This window comes from Aulonocara stuartgranti (genome assembly GCF_965226115.1).
Source record: "Aulonocara stuartgranti genome assembly, chromosome: 17".
Taxonomy (NCBI): domain Eukaryota; kingdom Metazoa; phylum Chordata; class Actinopteri; order Cichliformes; family Cichlidae; genus Aulonocara; species Aulonocara stuartgranti.
The window spans coordinates 1,793,573-1,808,788 of NC_138953.1; the positions used below are offsets into that span (position 1 = coordinate 1,793,573).

The 15,216-nt window shown below is 46.3% G+C and overlaps 1 protein-coding gene across 1 annotated transcript; it reads left to right on the forward strand.

The window, feature by feature from the left end:
• The first annotated feature begins 375 nt into the window (after nt 1–375).
• LOC309692801 (piggyBac transposable element-derived protein 4-like) lies at nt 376–4,141 on the forward strand. The gene is made up of 4 exons (XM_082511615.1): nt 376–916; nt 2,094–2,262; nt 2,455–3,392; nt 3,482–4,141. The coding sequence occupies exons 1-4, from the start codon at nt 788–790 to the stop codon at nt 4,028–4,030; spliced, it is 1,785 nt and encodes a 594-aa protein (XP_082367741.1). The 5' UTR covers nt 376–787; the 3' UTR covers nt 4,031–4,141.
• Nucleotides 4,142–15,216: the final 11,075 nt, after the last annotated feature.

Sequence of the window (15,216 nt, forward strand, 5' to 3'; positions counted from 1 at the left end):
ATGGCAGAGAACCCCTACCTGCTTCCACAATGACAAACTAATTATCACAATAAGGGCACACCTTCGCTCACAATAAAAGAAAGAAAAACCAAAGTTCACAGAGGGTAAGTTCTCACACACATACACACAAAGGCCCGCTGCCCAAAACTCTACAGCTCACAGCTCTGGCAACATGAGGAAAATGGCAGGGGGTGTGGCAGTTTAGGATGGTAGACTATATGCCGTGGCTGACGAGCTGGAACACACCTCAGCTGCGGCTCATGAGGCAGACCTGCAACACAAGAAAAGGAGAAAAACAACTCTTCTACAGAGGGAGAGCCACTAGAGGTCAGCGACCGTAACACCCCCCCACATAAAATATCACATACAGTAAACAGACACCTTTAACACTGGAATTCCCAGCTTCTACCGTTCTACCTTTAAAAGCCGGAGAGCAGTCAAGTCAAGAAGGCTTCTACCTGAGACCCCCGCGGAGTCATCATTTTGCGTTTCTACCTTTAAAAGCCGGAGAGCAGTCAAATGCTGGAAGTGGAAGCTAAATTGGCTAGTCATTCATATGTATATTGGGTCGTTACCTAGGAATTCTGGAGGGAGGGGATTGGGGGAGAAATCAACACACATGAGTCTAGGTCCTTTGTTGCTGACATTTATTGATAAAAACAGTAGTTTCATTTCATGTTATTTCCTTTTTCATTTCAAGCAAGGAAGTGGATGTAGTTAGTAAGTAAGATATTTCAGACATTATTCTGACACAGAGGAGGAGATACTGGAATTATAATTAGTATCTATGCATGCATTTGTGATTTTGTTTGACCTTCCCATTGCTCACAATTTGAATTTGTTCACACTGCAGATGAGTGTCTCAGTCCCCAAACAAGCTCTCTTTTTCGGTGGAGAAGCAGTCTCCTCATCCGCAGTGAGTGTGGAGAAATCAACACACATGAGTCTAGGTCCTTTGTTGCTGACATTTATTGATAAAAACAGTAGTTTCATTTCATGTTATTTCCTTTTTCATTTCAAGCAAGGAAGTGGATGTAGTTAGTAAGTAAGATATTTCAGACATTATTCTGACACAGAGGAGGAGATACTGGAATTATAATTAGTATCTATGCATGCATTTGTGATTTTGTTTGACCTTCCCATTGCTTACAGTACAAAAAACCAACCATTTGTACACATATGTACTAATAATAATAAAAAGTGAGTGCAACACTGCAACCCATCACCCCGTCGTTCAGTGGTCGTTGATCAGTGGTCCATTGTGGCACCATTCAGAGCACTGGTACAATAGTACCAGCAAGATATGGGAAGACATTGCAAATGTACTTGGATTTTAGGTTGCAAGCCACCCAAAACTTGATCCCAAACTTGTCAGGTTTACTTGCAATATACTGCAGGAAACCCGTCACCCCGTCGTTCTGTGGTCCATTGTGGCACCACTGATCAACGACCACTGAACGACGGGGTGACGGGTTGCATTGTTATGTGGTCACACCCCCGTCGTTGATCAGTGGTCCATTGTGGCACCATTCAGAGCACTGGTACAATAGTACCAGCAAGATATGGGAAGACATTGCAAATGTACTTGGATTTTAGGTTGCAAGCCACCCAAAACTTGATCCCAAACTTGTCAGGTTTACTTGCAATATACTGCAGGAAACCCGTCACCCCGTCGTTCTGTGGTCCATTGTGGCACCACTGATCAACGACCACTGAACGACGGGGTGACGGGTTGCATTGTTATGTGGTCACACCCCCGTCGTTGATCAGTGGTCCATTGTGGCACCATTCAGAGCACTGGTACAATAGTACCAGCAAGATATGGGAAGACATTGCAAATGTACTTGGATTTTAGGTTGCAAGCCACCCAAAACTTGATCCCAAACTTGTCAGGTTTACTTGCAATATACTGCAGGAAACCCGTCACCCCGTCGTTCTGTGGTCCATTGTGGCACCACTGATCAACGACCACTGAACGACGGGGGTGTGACCCCGCTGATCAGTGTGACCTGACCCCACTGATCAATTGTGATCAAGGGTATATATATGATACAATCTCACTGCACTTAGCCTAACCCTTCATTGCCCTGAAGAATCCTGTGGTGTACGGACCTCCTCTCCAAGGAAAGAAAATGCAGAGAAGACTCACCACCCAGCAGGCGTTGGAAATGATCCTGGCGGAAGTCGACCCTTGTGACTCGGATGGAGAAGACCTAGAAGTTCAGCCGGATTCGGACTCAGAGCTGTCTGATCAGTCTTCCGGTTAGTTTCATTTCATGTTATTTCCTTTTTCATTTCAAGCAAGGAAGTGGATGTAGTTAGTAAGTAAGATATTTCAGACATTATTCTGACACAGAGGAGGAGATACTGGAATTATAATTAGTATCTATGCATGCATTTGTGATTTTGTTTGACCTTCCCATTGCTCACAATTTGAATTTGTTCACACTGCAGATGAGGAGACTGCTTCTCCACCGAAAAAGAGAGCTTGTTTGGGGACTGAGACAGCGAAAGATGGCACAGTGTGGCGTGAAGAACATGTGGGGACCCGTCTCCCTTTCACCCCTATAGAACCGTACGCTGCAGATGGAGAGCCAACGGCTAAGGCCAGGAGAAGTATCTTGAGTCGCCTTCAGAGCTTCCTGTGTTTCATCACTCTTGACATGCTTCGTAGCATTCAAGAATGGACTATTCAACATGCACAGCAAACGGAGCATGTTTGTTGGTTCATGGACCTCCCTGAACTAATGGCATTTATTGCTATTGTCATCTTGCGGGGGGTTTACAGGGTTCCATCTGTAAATGACTGCTGGTCAGCAAACCTGGGAAACCCACAGATAATTGGAACTATGGCACGAAACCGCTTCCAAGACATCATGCAACACCTACGCTTTGATGACAAGTCCACCCGCTGTGATCGAGCAAAGACTGATAAGTTCGCAGCAATTTCCAGTGTGTGGGGATCATTTGTCACCAACTGCATCACGTGCTACAACCCTGGTCTACATATCACCATCAATGAACAGCTTTTCCCATCAAAAACTCGGTGCAGTTTCCTGCAGTATATTGCCAGTAAACCGGACAAGTTTGGGATCAAGTTTTGGGTGGCTTGCGACCTAAAATCCAAGTACATTTGCAATGTCTTCCCATATCTTGGCAAGGACCCCAATCGTCCCACTGGGGAGAGACTTTCCGAAAATGTAGTTATGAGGCTGATGGAACCATTCCTGGACAAGGGCAGAAATGTTACCACTGACAATTTTTTCACATCGCTTTCACTTGCGCAAAAACTTCTTAGACGGAAAACCACCATCCTCGGCACAGTCAACAAGATTCGCAGGGAAATTCCTCAATCCACTAGACAGACAGATCGCAATGAATTCACCACTCAGGTATGTTGCAGGTCTTTTGTGGTTCTATGTTTATGTGTTTCATTGTGTGTAAAAGGGCTATGGAATTAACAATTTATCTTATTTCTTAGGTGTTTTCAACCTCTGCTGCCACGCTGACGGCGTATGCGGCCAAACGGAAGAAGACAGTATATATTCTTAGCAGCATGCACAGCGTGGTTCAGACCGAAAACACTACCAAAAGGAAGCCAAACACTGTCACCCTTTACAACAAGACAAAGTGTGGCGTGGATGTGATGGACCAGATGGTTCGGGAGTACACTGTCCGCAAAGGAACACGGCGCTGGCCAGTTGCCGTGTTTTATAACATGATTGACATGGCAGCACTGAATGCACATGTGCTGTATCAAGAATGCACCGGGACGAAGGAAAGACGGGTGGACTTCCTGGTAGCCCTTGCAACCGAATTGGCTCACTCTCATGTAGCTGCGAAGAAGGAAAGAAAAGAACAGTTGCTTCGGACACAACCCTCCACACCGAGCCCTGGAAAAAGGGCCACGTGTCAGGTCAAACACAGATGCAAAAAAAATCAGGCCACTGTGCGATGTGTTCACTGCTACAGGTACACATGTGGTAAATGCAGGCGACAGATACCGTGGCAGTGCCAGGATTGTGAGTGATTGCTGAAAATGTTGTAATGTACTCACTCAATTTTTGTTATTATTTGTAAACATGTGTACAAACGGTTGGTTTTTTTTCTATTTTCATCAATAAATGTCAGCAACAAAGGACCTACATGTGTGTTGAGTTCTCCCTAAGATGGCATACTGAAACACTCCAAGTGTTTGCAAGTAAACCTGACAAGTTTGGGATCAAGTTTTGGGTGGCTTGCAACCTAAAATCCAAGTACATTTGCAATGTCTTCCCATATCTTGCTGGTACTATTGTACCAGTGCTCTGAATGGTGCCACAATGGACCACTGATCAACGACCACTGAACGACGGGGTGACGGGTTGCAGTGTTGCACTCACTTTTTATTATTATTAGTACATATGTGTACAAATGGTTGGTTTTTTGTACTGTAAGCAATGGGAAGGTCAAACAAAATCACAAATGCATGCATAGATACTAATTATAATTCCAGTATCTCCTCCTCTGTGTCAGAATAATGTCTGAAATATCTTACTTACTAACTACATCCACTTCCTTGCTTGAAATGAAAAAGGAAATAACATGAAATGAAACTACTGTTTTTATCAATAAATGTCAGCAACAAAGGACCTAGACTCATGTGTGTTGATTTCTCCCCCAATCCCCTCCCTCCAGAATTCCTAGGTAACGACCCAATATACATATGAATGACTAGCCAATTTAGCTTCCACTTCCAGCATTTGACTGCTCTCCGGCTTTTAAAGGTAGAAACGCAAAATGATGACTCCGCGGGGGTCTAAGGTACTACCCCGAAATGACTGCTCTCCGGGGGTGTAAGTGTTAACAACTGCCACCAGGTCCGTTACTGGGGTTAAGGGGTTAATACTGGGTCCTGGACAGTGCGTCAGCCACCACGTTGTCCACACCTCTCTGATGTCGGATGTCTATGTTATACTCCTGAGCAAGCAACGCCCATCTCATCAGTCTTTGGTTATGATTGTACATGTGCTTTAGGAATACCAGAGGGTTATGGTCAGTATAAACCATGACAGGGGTGGTGGTTGACCCCACGTACACGTCGAAATGCTGCAGAGCAAGCAACATGGCCAGGGTTTCCTTCTCAATGGTGGAATAGTTGAGTTGATGAGGCTTGAACTTAGCTGAGAAGTAGGAAACCGGGTGACTGATGCCATCAACTCCATCCTGCAACAGTACTGCTCCAGCGCCCATAGCGCTTGCATCCACTTCTAGCTTGAAGGCCTTGCTGAAGTCGGGAGCAGCCAGTACAGGGGCACTGCAAAGGAGAGACTTGGCACAGTCAAATGCATGTTGGCACTCAGCAGTCCATACGAAGGGTTCCTTTGGACTGCACAGACGAGTCAGGGGAGCCACCACTGTTGAAAAGTTCCGGCAGAAACATCTGTAGTAGCCCACCAGACCCAAGAAGCGTCTGAGCTCCCGTCTGGTGGTGGGCACCGGGTAGCTCAGTACGGCCTCCACCTTTGCATTCACGGGGCGCACCTGGCCATGTCCCACTTGTTTTCCGAGGTATGTCACTACCGCCTTGGCAAATTCACACTTTGCCAGGTTCAGAGTTAGGGAAGCCTGGGTTAAACGAGCAAAAACATCCCTCAGAGTACTCACGTGATCAGTCCAGCAAGAAGAATATACCACAATGTCATCCAAATACACATTACAACTGTGAATGTCTGCTAACACAAGGTTCATAAGTCGTTGGAAAGTGGCTGGTGCATTCCGCATGCCAAACGCCATCACTGTGTACTGCAAGAAATAGTCTGGAGTAACAAATGCTGAAATATCAGAGGCTCTGCTGGTTAGAGGAACCTGCCAGTACCCTTTTAACAGATCTAGCTTTGTTATGTAGGTGGCGGCTCCAATACTGTCTATGCAGTCTTCCATGCGAGGCAATGGGTATGAGTCAGGGACTGTGACTGCATTTACTCTCCTAAAATCAGTACAAAAACGAGGAGAACCATCTGACTTTGGTGTCAGCAGACATGGAGAGCTCCAAGAGCTATGGCTAGGTATCGCCAAACCATTTCCAAGCAGGTACTGTACCTCGTTTTTCATTAATTCCCTCTTGAGTGGGGGGCACCGGTATGCGTGTTGCTTAATAGGGCACGCATCACCCACGTCAATGTCGTGCTTTAACACTGGGGTTTTAGACGGTACATCCCCAAACAGACTAGGGTGCGCTTGGATCAGATCTTTCACATCGTCTCTCTCGTCATGAGGAAGATAGGAGAGGTACGTGTCTAAGGCACCAAGAACCTCTGAGTTTGCAAGCCTGCCGCTCTGCTGACCTTCACTACCCTTCACCAAACCATCATCATGGTTTATGGGCACAGAAATGAGTGAGATGGAGCCCTCGCGATCGTCTTCCCTAGAGTGAAACAGTTTCAGCATGTTTATATGGCAGAGCCGTGTTTTACGCCTCCTATCCGGAGTGCGAACGATGTAGTCTATGTCATTGACTTTGCTCTCTACCACATATGGTCCCGCAAATTGGGCTGACAGAGACGGACCAGATGTGGGCACCAACACGAGTACCTGATCACCAGGTTTAAAAGAACGCTGCACTGCCTTCCGGTCATACTGCCGCTTCATTTTCCCTTGGGCTGCTGACAGAGACTTCTTAGCTATTGCACAAGCATGGTACAAACGTTCCCGACACTGCGTGACAAACTCAAGCACATTTGATTGCGGCTGCACATCAGACAAAAACTGTTCTTTCAGGGCTTTTAGAGGCCCTCTCACACTGTGCCCAAAAACTAATTCAGCAGGGCTGAAACCAAGGGACTCCTGTTTTGCTTCACGAGCTGCAAACAGCAGGAATGGCAGTCCCTCATCCCAGTTCTTGTCAGTCACCAGACAATATTTTCGCATCATCAACTTGATGGTCTGGTGCCATCTCTCTAGTGCACCTTGTGACTGGGGATGGTAAGGGCTGGAAGGGATGTGTCTGATACCAAGTGATTGTAATGTCTGCTTGAACAGTTTTGACTGGAAATTGCTGCCTTGGTCGGTCTGAACAATTCTAGGCAGACCGAATGTTGAAAAGAATTTAAGTAGAGCCTTAATCACAGTGGGAGCGGTGATTTTTCGAAGTGGTATGGCTTCAGGAAAACGGGTTGTGGCACACATGATTGTCAAGAGGAACTGATTACCCGTTTTTGTTCTGGGTAGAGGACCCACACAGTCCACTAAAACACGCTCAAAAGGCTCCCCAACTACCGGGATGGGTTTAAGAGGAGCAGGTGGCACTGTCTGATTAGGTTTACCCACAATTTGGCAAACCTGGCATGTTTTGCAGAACTTGGCAACGTCTTTCTTCAGACCTGGCCAGAAAAAGTGCTGAAGAACGCGGTCATAGGTTTTAGTAATACCTAAATGACCTGACCATGGGTGTTCATGCGCAAGCTGCAATATGCCACCCCGGTAATCCCTTGGAATGACTATTTGGCGTACCACCCCCCAACCCTCATCACCTCCTTCCTGCTGTAATGCAGGTCTTGAGACCCATTTTCTTAGCAGTAACCCATCCTCAAGATAAAACCTGTGTGCCTTTTTATTGTTTGCTAACTCGCTTACCTCTTTAAAACAGTTAGCGAGTGACTCATCCTTTTCCTGAGCCTGGCTCAAACACTCACGTGAGACCGGCAAAGGAAGAACCTCAGACAGAGTAGCCAGACCCTGTTCATCGAGCGCTGGTTTAGAAGGGCTAGCAGCTGGTTCTCTGTCCCCAGTTAGAACCGATCCAAGAACAGTCTCACTTAGGTTCACTTCCTCCAGCTTCCGAGCTTGCGACCTGGTAAGAACACTGACAGAAAACACATCAGGGTGGGATTTCAACAGCTCGTCCTCTTCCGGGATACAGCTGGGTTTATCCACCACCTCAGGAACAGGGAGTACTTTGTCCCCAGCAATATCATTTCCCATTATAAACTCAACACCCTGAATAGGAAATGAGTTTCTTACTGCAACCTTGAACAAACCAGAGGCTAACCTCGACTGCACATGAACACAATGTAGTGGTGCAGGTATGTAGGCCATCCCAATACCTTGCACTATTGTACTAGCGTTACAAGATGACTCATCACTGACTGGCAAAATGTCGGCCAATAGAAATGACTGCGAGCCACCCGTGTCCCTCAGTATTCTCACGGGCTTTTGATCCCCAGGAAACCCTGTTAAGGAGACAAAACCATCGAAAATGAAGGGTTTAAAACACTTATCAGGTTCACTCATGGTCACATGGGGGGGGGGGAGCTCAGCGACTTGACTAGGCCAACCCCTTTGGCTTGTTTTAATTGCTGGGGCACTTGTTTACGTTTAAGAGCCAAACACTCAGAAACTATATGCCCCACTTTGTGACAGTAGAAACATTGTCTATCAGACTTGGAACCCAAGGAACCCCTATGTGGTTGAGGCTTTGTGTCCTTTTCCAGTCGTTCACGATAGTGTGATTCGGATTTACCCACAAACACGCTTTTGTGCGTTAGAGCAAATTCTTCTGCCAGGACAGCTGCCTCCTGCAAAGTGGCCACTTTTTGTTCATTCAGGTACAGCACTGTACGATCAGGAACACAGTTTTTGAATTCCTCCAACAATACCAGTTCACGCAATGCGTTAAACTCTGACACTTTGCTTGCTTGACACCACCTATCAAATAGTGTCCCTTTTTCCCTTGCGAACTCAAGGAATGTTTGAGCAGCGGATTTCCTCAGGGTTCTGAAACGCTGCCTGTAGGCTTCAGGCACCAACTCATAGGCTCTGAGTATAGCGCTTTTGACATTGTCATACACAAGACTGTCCTCGATAGTGAGAGCTGCGCATACTTCCTGTGCCTTACCAATTAATTTGCACTGAAGCAAAAGGGACCAAACCTCCTTGGGCCAATGTAACGCCATAGCAATGCGCTCAAACGCATTAAAATAGGCCTCCACCTCAGTCTCCCTGAAGGGTGGAACTAGGGCAATGTTTTTGCCCACATCAAATGCCGGAGGTGCAGGAGCAGGGGGAGAATTATCTGAAGGATTGCTATTGCTGTCTTCATCCTTCACTGTAGGTGGAGCAGAAGGCTCAGGAGACAATTTGTTAGCTTGCAACTCCAGTTGACGCAACCTAATAGATGTCTCAGCTTCTAGCTCCCGACACTTCAACTTGAACTCAAGCTCATCCTTACGTTCCCTTTCTTTGGCCTCAAGTTCAAGACGAACTAAACGTACCTTTACGCGTGCACTAACACTGGGATTACTAGATTTGACAGAGAAGGGCTCAAACCGTGGAAGAGAGGTTGGTGGCTTTCCCTCACCTGGTTTGACCACCGTAGGTGTCCCCGCCCCCTCCTCAGCACAAACCTGAGGATGACCAGAGGTTTCGAGGAGTGACGCGGCATCCCCCGAGTCCACCTCTAAGGGGAACACGCCTTGCCCAACCAACCCACTGACAACAAGAGCCTTTAACTCGCTCTTCTTCATGGACTTGGCCACAAGGATGTCATAATGCGCGGCAACAGCACACAAATCCTCCTTCCGACATGCATCAAGCTGGTCCAATGCAGGCCTAGCTATAAAATCACCCAGGCTAAACTGTGCCATAACCCAAATAATCCCGGACGAGCCCCCACTTATGTTACGCCCCACTTAATGAACGGAGTGTCGACTGGAGTGAGGGGTAACACAAAGTGAAAGGGAACACATGAACTACTGGAGAAAGAGATGTCAGTATACAAGATTTATTGCCTAAAACTACTACAGTACAAAAACACAGGGAAGCTCTTTTCTTCAGGGTCTCCAAGGCCAAAACAATAAACAAAACACCCCCTTTTAGCTAGAAATCAAAACCAAGTACTCACTAACCAAAAACAAAATACAATGGCTGAGCTCCCTGTCTAACCAAACCAGGAGAAAACAGGTGAAACAAAAATGGCAGAGAACCCCTACCTGCTTCCACAATGACAAACTAATTATCACAATAAGGGCACACCTTCGCTCACAATAAAAGAAAGAAAAACCAAAGTTCACAGAGGGTAAGTTCTCACACACATACACACAAAGGCCCGCTGCCCAAAACTCTACAGCTCACAGCTCTGGCAACATGAGGAAAATGGCAGGGGGTGTGGCAGTTTAGGATGGCAGACTATATGCCGTGGCTGACGAGCTGGAACACACCTCAGCTGCGGCTCATGAGGCAGACCTGCAACACAAGAAAAGGAGAAAAACAACTCTTCTACAGAGGGAGAGCCACTAGAGGTCAGCGACCGTAACAACTTCCTATTGCAAAATGGGAAGCGGATTTATCAGTTAACTTAGACCTAAACTTCTGGTCTCAGATTTGCTTAAAAACCTTTCATCTAATTAGAAATCCCAGTCTTCAATTAATTCAATACAAAATATTACATAGAGTGCACTATACAGGTCATCGGATGTTCAAGAGCTTTACGTCTACCAACAACTGCTCACACTGCCAAACCAATTCACCAGACAATTATATCCACGCTCTTTGGTTCTGTCCACCAGTTCAGAAGTTTTGGTGCGAGATATGTGAAGACTTATCAAAGTGTCTGAAATGTAACATTCCAACTTCCCCCTTAGTGTGTTTACTGGGCAGCTTAGATAATGTCACTTCAGAAAAGAATATAGCCCATATGGTTTTCACTGCCCTATGCATAGCCAAGAAAACTGTCCTCATGAACTGGAAAAATAAAAATAATCTTAATTCTAACCAATATAGAAATTATCTATTAGATTACATTAGTCTTGATACAGCCTCTGCCACCACATCAGATCAATTGCTCTGGGCTCCTTTGATCAGCTCCATCACCTAGTGGGGGTGGGGGGTCATAGTTTGGTCCCGCCTTCACTGTTGTGATTGGTGTGGGGGTAGGGACAGGCTTGGGGTGTCGGGGGGTTCCCCAGGAGCGTCCTCCATGGGGGGCTCAACCCGGGGTTGAGGTCATGTCCTATTAAAGGCTCTGTTGGCTCTTAGGTGACGGTTTCCTCGTGGCTGCGTGCAGCGGGGCTAGGGGAGGGTCTGTGCTGACGGATGTGGGTTACTGACCTGGTAGCCTGCCCCTGGGTGGCTCCGGGATGGCGTGAGGTTCTGGGGGTGCTCCGTCTCTGGGCTGGGGCCCTGAGTGGGACTTGGGGGCTTGGCTCCTTGTTGGTGTGTGGGCGGGTGGGTGTATGGGGGCTCAGCCCTGGCACGGGGTGCCGCCGGTGCATCGAGCCACCTGGAGGGCTCTTCAACTGGCGGGGGAGGCTGTTACATCTTTGCAGGAGGTCTCCTCTCTCCAGGAACTCACTCTGCAGGTGGGGGAGATATAAGAGAGGTGGAGGAAGATCTCAGCCTGGGCGTCTATTGTCTTGTGTAGTCTGGAAGATGAGTGGATGACGGGGTGGGTGCAGTTTTCTCTGTGGTGGAGTCGGGTGGGCTGCCCCAGGCTCTGTGGGGCCGGGCGGCTCTGCTGAATTGGGCCTCAGTCTGGATGGGCCTGGGTTCCCTTGCCCTGGTGGGTTCCAGGGCATGGGGGTGCCTACTGGGGTCAGTGGAGGAGCTGGCCCCAGGGAGGGGCCACTTGCCCTTCCTTCCCTCCCCATCTCCAGCTGCCTCCCTCTTCCCACTCCACCACAATCGCATGAAGTGATTTGCAAAAACAAAACTTTTATTTACAAGAATTCCTAACTTAGATAATCAAGACAAAAACAAGATTTAATTTTGTGCACAAGCGTGGTGTCTGTGAAGTGCTGGGCTTAGGCTAAGCATGAAACTGTCAGGTCACAAAAACTGCTGAGGGTTGGAGTGGGGCAGGTGGAAACTATGGCAGACCAGGGGCACTGAAACGAAGGAGAGGATAATCAGAACGGTCCAAGGAGTTGTGAGAGTTTCCCAGTTTGATAAGCTGAAATGGCTTACATGTTCGCAGGCGGAGATAAGCTGGAGGTGGAGGCGAGGCGAGGTCTGGGCGAGTACTGAGTCCTTTACAGGTGCACAGGGAGGCAGGCAGGTGTGAATGGCAGTTTGCAAAAGGATTAAGCAGCAGCTGACCAGAGTCCAGAAGGGTGGCTATGGCAGGGTTTGGATGATGACTCCAGGTGCCAACTAGGAGACAGGAAGAGAGAGGTAAGTAATGCACACTGAGAGATACACAGAAACATAACGCTGTGAACTAACAGAGGTTAGCAGACAATCTGGGGAAGACTCATTGTGTGCGCTGGTCATAAATACTGCCACAATAATTGCCCGCAGCTGAGGAATGGGGAGGGGCAAGTAGGGCTCCACCCAGTGGAGGAGAGCCGATGCTGTGGAAAGTTACTCAGACTCACCCAGACCATGACATGCTGCTGCGGAGCAGGCGGTCTGCTTCTCTCCACCCCAGGGAAGAGGGTAACACTACCTGGGTCTGGGTGCAGTTTCCCCCCGAGGGTACCTAGACCTGGGGTATAGAGTACGCTTGGGGAGTGTGATTGTGTGCACAGTGTCTATTTATGTCTGTCTCCACTTTGGGTGAGTGCTGAGTATTTGTATATGTGTGCATGAGGGTGGGAATGGATGTTTGTATCTGTGTGTGCCTGTATATCTGTGTCTATATGTCAGGTCGGGTATCAGACGCCACCCCTCTAGGGACATCTCCATGGTATGGAGGCCTGTCTTCCCCCACCACTCCCCTTACCAGTGGCAGTAACCTTGTGCTATATTAATGTAATAATAAAATAACATTAGAAGATTGGAATAAAAACCTTATTTCAGTCTATGTTAATTCTAACAGATGTACTCAGCTTGAGTCGGTTAAAGTAGAACATGAGCAGACGAAAAGAAGGAAAATAAAACAGAACTTTATTTCCTATTACCTGCACTATATTGGGTGACTTTGCCTCTGAAAATGAAAATGAGTGCAGTCAGGAGTTGAAGTGAGATTCCCCTCAGAGTGGGGAAAAGAATCCAAGTCAAAATAATTTCTATGGAGAGCTCCAGTAGATTTTCTTAATGTACACGCTGTGATTAGCTGATGTTTCTCAGCTGACTTGGAAATATGTCAGCGTTCCCCCCAGATGAGCTGGAGGAGGTGCTGGGGAAGAGGAGGGTGGGGGTCTGTGCTTACACTGTTGCCTCCACAACCTGAATTCAGATAAGCAACGGGAAATGCATGGATGGATGGATTGACACTGGGATTTTTGATCCATTTTATGTTTGTTGCCCACAGCCCACAGAATGCCCTTTATGTCAGACAGGCACACTGGGCATTTAACTGCGTGACCCAATTTACATTTAATTAGAAGCACTGTATTCTGAATCTAGAAAATTATATTTTTATGCCTCAATAACATGACGAACTTTATACTGTGCCTTTGTTTAACGATCTTTTTCTTTAAACTATGCATCTTTTCTTATTTTCTTTAGAGGATACAAATTAGAGCGATGCCCCGCTGCTCTGTTTTCAGCTTCCAAAGCATACCATTAGCCCCAACAAGCAGAAATGAGTGTAATTCTGAATCTGTGTGCTTCTCCTCTCTGCTAATCAGAGACAAAGAGGCTCACTCTTACTCTATTTATAATCCAGGATGATTTCTCAAATGGCTCATGTGCTAAGAAAGACATAATTTCACAGGAAGCAGGGGGTTTATGTTTGATCACTGTGGGTGGGGTAGAATTTGGGATGCGAGGCAAGATGGACTGGAGGGGGGGAGTGGAAGCCAGATAAGGAGTAGGAAGGGATTTTTAAAATCTTTATTTAAACACTGAAACCCCTGCCATTCAGAATTGATGGGATTGCTGACACTGCTGGCCAAGCTCTGTCTGCCATACTCCACTTCTTGATGTTGTTTTTAAAATAATAATAATATTATAATAGTTATTATTATTGTTGTTGTTGGAGTTTTTATTGATAACGTTTTTTCCCCCGTGTTGCAGTTTGATTATAATTCGGGCACTGGGTGTGTGCCAGAAGAATAGAAAAATGGAGGAAAATGGAAAACAAGAACATTCACAGCTTTCTTTTCAGCGCTGTAATTAGGCTGACACAAACTTGGGCCATGTACTCCTCTAAGTAGTGATGAATTCATTTGTTTCTACAGTGAAAACTGCAATTATTAAAGAAAAATATCATAATTATCCAATATGCATCACTAGAACAGCAGTGATACATGTCGGAGCAGAGCAGCAAAACAATAGAATAGCTGTTAAAATGCCAAGCAGATCATTTTCTTGAATTTGATGATTGGTGCATCGACCAGGTGGCCTTCGATTTAGATTTTTTCTTTTCTCCTGTGTATCTTGTATGTGGGTGGCTGTAGCTCAGGTGGCAGAGCAGGTCAGCCCCTAATCAGAAGGTCGGTGGTTCGATCCCAGGCTGCATCCTGGCTGCATGCCAAATATCCTTGGGCAAGATACTAACCCCGTGTTTGCCTACTGGTGGTGGTCAGAGGGCCCGGTGGCGCCTGTGTCCGGCAGCCTCGCCTCTGTCAGTGCGCCCCAGGGCAGCTGTGGCTACAATGTAGCTTGCTATCACCAGTGTGTGAATGGGTGAATGACTGAATGTAGTGTAAAGCGCTTTGGGGTCCTATGGACTAGAAAAGCGCTATACAAATGCAGGCCATTTACCATCTTCTTGTTTTACACTGAACAATTTCTCTGACTCTTTTTAAAACCCCATTCTAACAAGATGACAAGACGGCAGCGCTGATCCAGTGTTTTGGAAAACTATCAACCAGTATCAAACTAGAAATTGCAAATAAATGTGATAAATAATGTGGAAAACATTGGGAACACTAGTGATTTAGATACATACTTTATTGATCCCATAAGGGATTTTTAAAAATTAATTAACCCCTGCAACATACCAACTAATAGTCTTTAAATGCAAAAGTGACGAGCAACTGCACTTCAGTTACAGTACAGTAAAAACATTAATATTTCCACTGGAAATATAATGAGTTACTTTCTTATTAACCAGCAGGCCATGTTTTGTTTCTACACTTAATAATCGTCTTACTTTGGTCATTTTTACTGTCTTATTATATCTTAGCAATTACTTTGTTGAGTACAATTTTATCATGACTATAAAAATAAATAAAGTTTTTGTAAATCAAAATGATCCTCTCCCAGAGTCGCAGCTCGAGACACATTTTCAGAGTCTCGAGTGGGTGAAAGATAACAGGACCAAGCTGAATGTTGTGAGTCTCCGGTAGGAGT

Bases quoted from the DNA above. Each gene is read 5' to 3' on its own strand.
- LOC309692801 (XM_082511615.1), top strand. From the start codon at position 788: ATGCATGCATTTGTGATTTTGTTTGACCTTCCCATTGCTCACAATTTG. The intron at 917-2,093 runs GTGAGTGTGGAG...ATTGCCCTGAAG, and splicing joins AAGCAGTCTCCTCATCCGCA to AATCCTGTGGTGTACGGACC. The intron at 2,263-2,454 runs GTTAGTTTCATT...TTCACACTGCAG, and splicing joins GCTGTCTGATCAGTCTTCCG to ATGAGGAGACTGCTTCTCCA.